Source organism: Lepisma saccharinum, chromosome 6, assembly GCF_977018435.1.
Source record: "Lepisma saccharinum chromosome 6, izLepSacc3.1, whole genome shotgun sequence".
Classification (NCBI taxonomy): domain Eukaryota; kingdom Metazoa; phylum Arthropoda; class Insecta; order Zygentoma; family Lepismatidae; genus Lepisma; species Lepisma saccharinum.
This window is the reverse complement of record NC_139234.1, coordinates 49954261-49964394: the sequence shown is the minus strand read 5'-3', so window position 1 is coordinate 49964394 and position 10134 is coordinate 49954261. Positions and strand designations below refer to the sequence as shown.

At 35.8% G+C, this 10134-nt stretch overlaps 1 protein-coding gene across 3 annotated transcripts in view; it reads right to left on the bottom strand.

Moving 5' to 3' along the window:
• Positions 1-2910: 2910 nt before the first annotated feature.
• The window catches only part of LOC145988737 (uncharacterized), a 29279-nt gene continuing 22055 nt past the window's right edge, over positions 2911-10134 (bottom strand). For all 3 annotated transcript variants that reach the window (XM_083123857.1, XM_083123858.1, XM_083123859.1), the window contains exons 3-4: positions 8491-8904; positions 2911-3786 (exon numbers count right to left, since the gene is read on the bottom strand). In XM_083123857.1, the coding sequence (XP_082979983.1) occupies positions 3150-3786; positions 8491-8904 (1051 nt within the window). In that variant the 3' untranslated portion in view covers positions 2911-3149. The remainder of the gene's footprint in view (positions 3787-8490; positions 8905-10134) is intronic.

Sequence of the window (10134 nt, the reverse complement as noted above, 5' to 3'; positions counted from 1 at the left end):
TCTGGACAACCTTGAAAAGTCATTTGGGGGAAATTGCAAACACCCTACACCCTGAGCATACACAACTCTGTGTGACCAGTCACATTGTCACCTGCTATATTTGCTTCACACAGGAAATATAGTGTGGCCCAGTAGCATATTCTCCCATGTTATTTGGTTTACCCTTTTTCATATGTATTGCATATACATAAAAACTGCCGGAAAATTTGAAATTGGTAGGACTTCTATATTTGCTTTACTTGCATGCCTGCATTGGTGTTTAATTTTTATTTCATCTAATTGATATTTAATAAATATATACAGAAAATAATAATTGTTGCAGTAAGCCACGTCACATTTGAGAATATGGCACCGGTGTGGCCACAGTTTTAAGGATTACAGATCCCTTGTAAATGTGAACTATATATTAACTCTTGTAGTAACCTAAAAGTTTTTACGCACATTTAAAAAGAATAGACATGTCTTCAGTCGTTGATAGAAATAAAAACTGGAATGAACATGGACACACACACACATACTAACATTCACATGCTCACTCTCTGTATGCAACTGGGTTTGTACTTAAAGAAACATGGCACAGTACATCTTAACAAATAGAGTAACAATGAAGGGGACATTACACATTACCCTCATAGAAATGAACCCAAACTTAGCAGGAATATGCACACAGAACATACCTTTTAATTCTGGCAAAATTATGCCACTTAATATACCACACATGGGTCATTCCATGTCGAATCAACCAATCGTCTGAACCTTGACATCTCAGAAATAGATAATTTTTGGTACAGTGGTAGTACCAGTAAAGTTGACGAAAACTGCCAAATTTCAGATTTTTTGAGTTATTGACTTTCAAAAAAAGCAAAAATCCCAAAATTTTACTTTTGGATATCTTTAAATAGCTATAGATCAAAAAGTATTTGACCTAGAGAGCTCAAATTGGTGTCATTCTCTTCTACTTTTAATGAGCTTTAAGTTGAAATGCAACATGACTTTGCTGTTGGAAGTTTGTAATTTTTCAGAAACCCGTAAAAACGTTTTTTTTTAAAAAATCTCAAAAACACCCCTTTTAAATTTTTTTTAAAAAATATATGTTTTGAAGACATCAATCTTCTATTTGGGTGCAGAATTTCATAATGGGACGGCACTGGGTTCCTATGGAAATTATTGTTTTTGTATTGTAATGTGTGTGAAAATTGATAAATTTATGAATTTTCATGTTAAAACCATAACTATAAGGTGAGTGGTTGATGTTGACGTCTTTATATTAGTCTATTTTATAATTTTTGACTACAAATAATATGAAAATGCCTAAAATTTATCACTTTTAATATAAGGTAAGCAAATTGAAAAATGTACGAGGGGAAGTCATTAAATAACAGGAATTTTATCCTAAACTTCATGGAGATTTATGCACAATGAAAATTTGTATTTCGGGACTCAAAATGGTTCCTTAGTAACATGCCACAAAGATGATGTGATGATGGAGCAGTATGCGCCTGCGCAGTAGCTCGTACAACATGGCTCTCCACTGTTGACTTGCACTGTAGAAGAACAATAAAGTGTTATTCGTTTTTGTGGTCAGAGGGAGTGAAACCTTCTGAAATCTACAGCAGAATGAAGGTTCAGTACAGAGACAATTGTTTAAGTCAGGGGAAAGTGTCTGAACGGGTGGAAAGATTTAAAGATTGAAGATGAAATATCAGTGATGAACACCAGAGTGGGAGGTCAGTTTGCGTTGCAACTGAGGCAGTGAAACAGCAGATCGACCAGCGAATCCTTTAATTTAGTACACTCTCCACTGCTCCATCGTCAGGACATCTTTGTGGCGTGTTACTGAGGAACCATTATGCTTACCTGATATTAAAAGTGATAAATTTTAGGTATTTTCATATTATTTGTAGTCAAAAAATTATAAAATAGACTAATATAAAGACGTCAACATCAACCACTCACCTTATAGTTATGGTTATAACATGGAAATTCACAAATTTCACACATTACAATACAAAAACAATAATTTCCATAGGAACCCATTGCCGTCCCATTATGAAATTCTGCACCCAAATAGTCAATTGATGTCTTCAAAACATATCTTCTTTAAAAAAAAAAATATGTTTTTTCGAGTTTCTGAAAAATTACAAAATTCCAACAGCAAAGTCATGTTACATTTCAAAATTAAGCTCCTTAAAAGCAGAAGAGAATGACACCAATTTGAGCTCTCTATGTCAAATAGTTTTTGATCTACAGCTATTTAAAGATTTCCGAATGTCATAAAGTTTTGGTATTTTTGCTTTTTTGAAAGCAATAACTCAAAAACTAAGAGCCCAAAACATCTAAAATTTGGCAGTTTTTGTCCTCTTGATAGGTGCAATGAATAAACAAAAAATCTGAATCCTGAAGGTTCAAAAATATTATTTTATTGGTTGATTTGACATGGAATGACCCACATGCATTAATTGTAGTTTTTCAAGTAACAACAAGCATGTGTTTGTACTTCTGAGGTCATTGGGTGTTTAAGCGATGCCAAATAGGCTTACCATGAATCAACCCAGTCAATGTATATTTCCAAGTCTTGACTTTTGAAGCATCCGATTGCAGTGAAACTTGGTATGGGGGCTATGGAGACCATGGGAAAGAGAATGCTGATGGGACAAAAAATAGTCTAAATTTTCACCACCAGGTGGAAATTTGGTGCACAGTGAACAAAATCACGCTTATGCTTCCAAAAGGTCACATTGACGGCAGACATATTGAATAATTCTGTACTGACAAAAACTAAAAGTTTTGCATGCCCGACTTCTGTTTGCTGTTATTTCAGCACCACATTTCCACCTGTTGGTGAAAATTTGAACTGTGTTTTTTCATCAGAATTTGCTTCCCCATGATCTCCGTAGCTAATATACAAAGTTTCACAGCAATTTGATGCTTTGAACAGGCTCCAGAGGACTCTTGAGTAGGCGAACTTTAATTCTGATCATCCAGTACTTTTATATACAAGTATATGTGAATTCTATGATGGGAGATATGTTGCAAATGCTACAGAAGACATCCTTAATCATATACTATTTGCTAGGCATACATTAGGGAGAATCATGTATCACCAGAATACATGATAAACAAAACTAACAATATTTTCTACTCCAAGGTTAGCTGACATCCAGATTAAATCTAACATCTGGTCTGGAAATTGACAAACGAAGCATGTTTTTCATAATAGTTACCCTCTTTTCTAATGAAACAATCTTCAATTTGAGTCCTCCATTTACACTTTCGAGTTCTTTCAGCTCCTCTTCCAATTTAAACTCTCGCTTCCTCCTTTTTTGTCTCGATACTTTACTAGCAAGATTGTTTTTGTCTCTAATTTTCCTATATACAGCATCCGGAGATTCACGGTTATTATAATCAATTTTATGTGTTACTGATTTGGTGACAATTTCAACCTTGGGTTTTTCAGAATTACTTGAATTTGGGCAATTAGTAACTGACTGCGGCTGCACAACTGTATAATTTGATGATATGTTCACCAATGGTTTCTGCAATACTCTTGCTGGGTCTTGCACAGTGTTTGTTGGTGCTTTCGGCAGTATAAGTTTCAAAAACTTTTTTCTCTTAAGTTGTGGTATATTAAAAGATGGTTTAGCTGTAAATGCTCTTGGAATAGGTACCTTTAGTGATGCAGTTGGTTCTTGGTTAGCAATTTTCACAGCTGACGGCTTCTGGGTTTCTGTTTGTTCCTGTAATTCCTCATCTTCTTCAAACATCTTCACATAGAATAACTGAAAGCTGTATAATTCATACGTTACTGTCACAGTTTACTAGCACCATCAAAACAAAATCACATTATTTATAAACTTTTGCAACAAGCATGTTTCTAGAAATATATTTCAGGAGAGGTCCTTCAACTTTAACCACAGGTTTTTGTTCAGACAAACCTCTGTTGTACACACCTTTCATTCATAACAGCTTCTAACAGGTAAATTAATAAACACAATAATTTTAATTGCATGATAGTTCATTAAAAATAAATATTTATTAGTAACTAATAATGTAAATTTGCCTGTTTTTGCCCAACTTCCCCCTGTTTACAACAACAAAATTTGAAAATGATCGAGCAACCAATTATTGTTTGGTTTCCTTGCAGTGTGTGATGAAGATTAAAATGTAATTTTTCCTAGTTAGCTCAAGGTTATTAGAAGTATAGAGGTTGGGCCAGTGGATGTTTACCTTGTGATGACGAAACAATGGTTAGAGACGAATTTATCTATGAAACAAATTCCAAATCTATGCCCTAGTGTTGCATAATCCAGATAGGAAAAATGTCAGAAACTGAACACACAAAAGTGAGAACACAAATGTGCAGAAAGTTCAGCAAATCACTTTATGAGTTTCATGTCGGTCGTGGTTCATGGCTTAGTAATGAGTAGGGATGTGACGAAACTGAAAATTTACTGATGCCGATGTACTCACCGATAATTTTTGGAACTGATACCGATGCCGATATTTAACCGATTCCGATACTTAAGATTATTCAACAGAAATGTGATGTTATTTTCAGCATGACAAAAATAAATTTGCTATGTACATTTCTATTGCATATCATATGTATATACATATATATTCTCAAGAGATGCGAATGTACATTTGCATCTACAAAAGGTGGTTATGTGAACCTTTAAGAAGAACATGGATTCTCAAGAGATTTTACAATTAGTACACAAACAGTTCTTTGAAATGCAAAATAAATTCCTGTTCTGCCAGATTCAACTTCAGAAACACGAGATTTGGAAGCACTTCAGGAAGTAACCTACTTCTTCTCTTATCGCAAATCTGTTCAACAACACTGAACACTCAATCACTGAATACTGATGCAGCAGGTATGCCCAAGTATTTTCTCAGAACTTGCTTCAGGTTTGAATATTCATTTTTGAATTTCCAATACAACAGCAGGTCCTGGTTCAGCAATGTACTGTTTTATTTCAGATTTATATGTAGTTAGGTTGATCCTCTGAATGAGTTTGTAATAATTTTATTACAAAAACTCTACAATAATGACGAATCATAACCAAATTTTCAATAAATCTTACAAACCTAGAATATAAAACTTATTAGAAGGTAAAAACTTTAGTATAATCTGTACCCGTTTAAATATCGGATTTTTGCCGATTCCGATATCGATGCCGATGTGTGAATTTCGGCCAATTTTAATACATCTGTAATCGGCTTCGGCACATCCCTAGTAATGAGCAACTAGCAACAGGTTAGCAACTTGGAAGATATATATATATATATATATATATAAGAGGGTTATTTTTTAAGTAAGGTCCATCTTGCAATAGAAACCAAGTAAATGTTTTACAAAAGAACATTTATTTTCTGAATTTACATACACTTCTCTATTTGCTACATAATTTCCTCACCGGTTTAAACATTTATCGTAACGAACTACGAGTTTTTGGTCACCCTCCTCATAGAACTCTGCTGCCTGTAGCCAGTTACTCACAGTCGTTTTCACTTTTTCATCAGTGTCTAAACGCTTGCCACCCAGGAAGGTCTTATGATGGCGGAAGAGGTGGTAGGTGCAAGGTCTGGACTGTATGGGGATGATGATCTGATCAAATCTATTGACTGGGAGGTATTCAATCATCCGCATACAGTCCAGACCTAGCAACTACCACCTCTTCTACCATCTGAAGACCTTACTGGGCGGCAAGCATGTAGACACTGATTAAAAAGTGAAAACGACCATGAGTAACTGGTTATCTCACAGGCAGCAGTGTTCTATGAGAAGGGTATCCAAAAACTCGAGTTCATTACAATAAATGTTTAAACCGGCAAGGAAATTATGTAGAAAAATAGAGAAGTGTATGTAAATTCAGAAAATAAAGGTTTTTTTGAAAAACATTTACTTACTTCGTTTCTATGGCAAAACGGACCTTACTTAACCCATTGCCTTATCTAGTTGTCGAATCGGCAGCCTGCTATATTTGTCCTTGTGGTTCTTCTTTTTGTCAACAGATGGCAGAAGCTGACAGTTACGTTATGCTAGACTTCTTGCTGAATGTATTGCTAACTTTTTCATACTACTGAGGTGCTTTGTTTGCTTTGTTTCTCATATAAACAAAAGGTTGATTGTCCTTTGTTGGAAACATGGTGCGCAAGAGGCTTGTGGATGATAAAGTTATCGAAAACCTGCTTTTGTAGAGCGATGATGAAGATAATTTGGAATTAGTTAGTGAAAGTAATGATGGTGGATCTTCTAGTGCTATCAAGAGTGAAAGTTCAGGCAGTGAAAGTGGTGATGAAAGTTGTAAAAGTGTTGCTTGTAACGGGAGCGGACCACATGTTGCTAAGAGCAAGGAAGAATCGTGAAAGTGGAGTTCTTCATGTTCCCGAATGATTTACCTAGGAAAATAGCATTTTCAGGTACTCCTGGGTTTGATAATATTGTCTTACGATCATTAGGGGTTAGTCCTACAGCTTGTGAGGTTTTCACCAAATTTCTAAAACATGATTTCTGGAAAAATATTTCCAATGAGACAAATTCGTATGCAAAAAGCAAAATAGAAACTCAAGTAGACACAGAAACTCAGTCAGGTAACAGTAATGAAACAAAATGGTTTGACACAACTCCCGATGAAATTAAAGCTTTTATTTGTCTGTGTGTCCTCCAGTCACAAGTTAAAAAAGAAAGTTTGCAGAGTTATTGGAGCACAAGGAAAATAACAGAAACTACTTTCTTTGCAACTGTTATGCCCTACATGAGATTTCTTCTCATTATGCGATATCTGCATTTTGTAAACAATGAAGACATCGACCCCTAAGATAAATTAGGCAACCTTTAGATTACATAAACAAAACATTTCACAACATGTACACTCCAGAGCAAGATATTGCCATTGATGAGAGCTTTGTAAAATGCAGAGGGAGACTTTCATTTGTACAGTTCAACCCACGGATAATAATAATAATCCCGATATACCCTTAAATATTCCCCAGCCTCAATAAATTATAAAACTAATATATGAAATATTATTAATAATAAACCATTAAATTTAAAAGAACAAGTATTATCAGTAATTGCAATTTTTATATCAACTAAAAGAGCAAGGTTTGGAATTTATTTGAGTGAAGTTAGTTAAGTGCATCAAAAGAAGATCCCAGTTCTACACTCCGTGCCCAACTGTCCCCCTACCTTTTGTGTTGAGTGCATGGTGTCAGGTGGGCCAGGTCATCGCAGCAGGTCTGCGAATCCAAGGTCCTAATAAAATGACAGATTGCGAGCAAGAAAATATTTGGATCCAATTTTTTTGCAGGCTCAATATTGATTTAATAGGGAGCAAATAATTTCACGGGATGCCAATGCATTCTCTCTTTTACAACTTTTGTGCGTCCCTGATGTGGTTACATCATCGCCTTGTGATCAAGGGGTCCCGGGTTCAATATCCGGTGGAGGCACATGGCACAGTGGTTCGGATCCCACTTTAAACTTTAGGTCCAGTCCCGATTAGCCTCTCGGTGCATAAAGTGGACTTAAAACAAAAAATCAGCCAATCAATCTTACAACTTATATTCATTTAGATCGTTCGGCGCTCAGGACTGAATCCAACCGCCCCCTAGCTAAGGTCCTGAATTTGATAAGACTAAGAAAATTTTACGAAAAGTATTTTTTATTAGCATAAAATTTGAAGTAGTGGGCGGTAATTGCCCCCTGCAGGTATACTTGGCCGTCAATATTTGCCCCCCCCTATAATTCATTTCAGTCAAAGGTTTGGGGGTGGGGGGGCACTGTATTCCAACAATTTTCAAGTTCCCATTCAGATGCTCCTGTCTGCTAAAGGTTACTTTGAGTTCTTGTCAACTCTTTCAGGAAGGGGTGGTCTGGACCCTTCTAAATACATCCTCAATACCCAGATGTTTAGAAATCGTAACATGGGGCTCCCAAATTTCTGCAGTGCCCAAATATTGTGGGGACAATTAAAAGCTATCTGAATAGTACAAGTAGTGGATTCTGGTCTAGAAGACAGAAAACCATGACAATGGAAGTTAATGCATAGAACATCCATCAAGTAATGAAAAGCTAATTGGCAAAAGGACTGTTGCTCCTCAGAGCTGAGTTTAGTTTTGATTAAATCTGATTATTTCATAAACATCATTCAATTTAAGATAATCGCTATGAGATATATCAGAAGTCATTCCTTTGAGTCAAAATTTAAATGTAATTACTAGAGACTAATTTTAAGTTTCTTGAAAATTAAAAAAAAAAACGTGTGACTGATTGTTTACATAACACTTATTGTAAATCTTTGATATTTTAAAACTGAAAGTAATGTATACAACAAAGATAATAATTACTCATTTTGCATCCATTGAATTTCTCAAAGCTCAAGTATTGTATTTAAGAATATCTTAGAAAACGTCAGATGCAAAATATTTTGGCACACGAAAGATCTTGTAACACACATAAAAATATAATTATGAACTACTGACCTGCCAACAGGGACATGGTTCTGAATCGAAACTTCTGGACTTGTTTCTTTCATCTTCTCACTTGAATCAACTCTACTGGAACTTGGTTCACAATATTCTTGTTGTTGCTTTTCTGTTACACTTTCAGAAGAGTCATCCATCTTCACGACTTTATCATCATGCACAGGTGGAGCCTCACAAACTTTAACTTCTGAAGACACATTCGTTGGAGTTCCATTCAAAGTTTCGTCTACCTCTAAATTGTCTTCCCAGCTTGAGTTTGTAGAAATATGAACATTTTTCTTATCTTCAGCAACTTTCCCAGGGAACTTGTAGTTCACAGGTACAAAATCGGACAATTTAAAAGGCTTACAATCTTCTTGACATGTCTCCACATTAGCAATGTCAGAAAAACACCCATCCAAATATTTTTCTCTGAAACAAAAAATAAACTGTATCAGAAAATTCTAGTTAGTACAAAGCAAGTACAGTGAACAACATCTGAGAATAATCCAATTACATGTGGATAACATTTCATCCTGGTCAAAACAAAAACTCTCCCAATTATTCCAGTCTTTACGGTTAATAATTTATTTATTATCCAAAGCGATTCTTCAACAACCAAGAAAAATGAACCCTGCTCTTTCTTGTGTTTCTGTAAAGGTAAAATTCTACATGCATATAGCACTGTTCCATGAATGCACATGTAGGGGATGTGGGGGTAAGGTCCCACATATTTTCGATCTCAGTCATTTTAGAGGTGATGTGATCAGCACCATGATCCTTGTGTTTCTGTGCATTCATTTTAATATTTAGTGGACAAGAGCCTCTCTGGACACAATCTTTTCACATGCATGCTTATCAAACTTGCTATGATGTGCAAAAAAAAAATGTATCAAGAAAACTAATTAATTTTCAGAAAAACAGGTCTCTTACTGAAGGTGAAATTTATTTATTTCACTTCCCAATAACGAAAGTTAAAGGAAGAAGAAAATCGAAACTTGACAACATGGAACAGAGGGAACAGGCTGTTCCCTTCTACTTATCGCCCTTTTTAGCTATTTAAATTATCTATAACAACATAATAATAACAGTTCTTTCTTCCGAAATTAACACGCCGAAAAAAAAACTTCCACCGTGACTGGACGTTTGTTTATTTCACCTACCCTCTGGTCTGACGCCGAGTATTTCCGACCACGCGCGAAGGTAAACGATCCCCGTGGTGCCACGGAAGCTGGACACACTAGCTGTTCCCTACGAGAGACATAGCGAATTCATTTTCCTTCGAGTTTTTGCTATGTGCTAAACTTTAATTGCGCCGTAGTGATAGTTTTGAGTGTAGTAAGTCTATAGTTTTCTAATCTCATTTCTAAATTGCGTCTGCCAGGCATAACAAACTGGAAAAATCTTCTGCAGTGTAAGCGTCTGCTAAATGCCTTGGCTAAATGCTGCAAAATAGCTTCCGAGGGAACAGCTCTCATCCACCTGTTCCACCAACCCCAAGCCAAGACTCACGCAGAGGCAGGACAAGAAAGCGAATGTTGCGAGCGTAGGGTTGCGAATGTTGTATGATCGACCGGCTGAACACGAAAGCTTTTAGTTCATTGAACTTTACAGAAAAGACAGCAAACCAACACCTATCCTAACCGAAATAAAAACAAAATC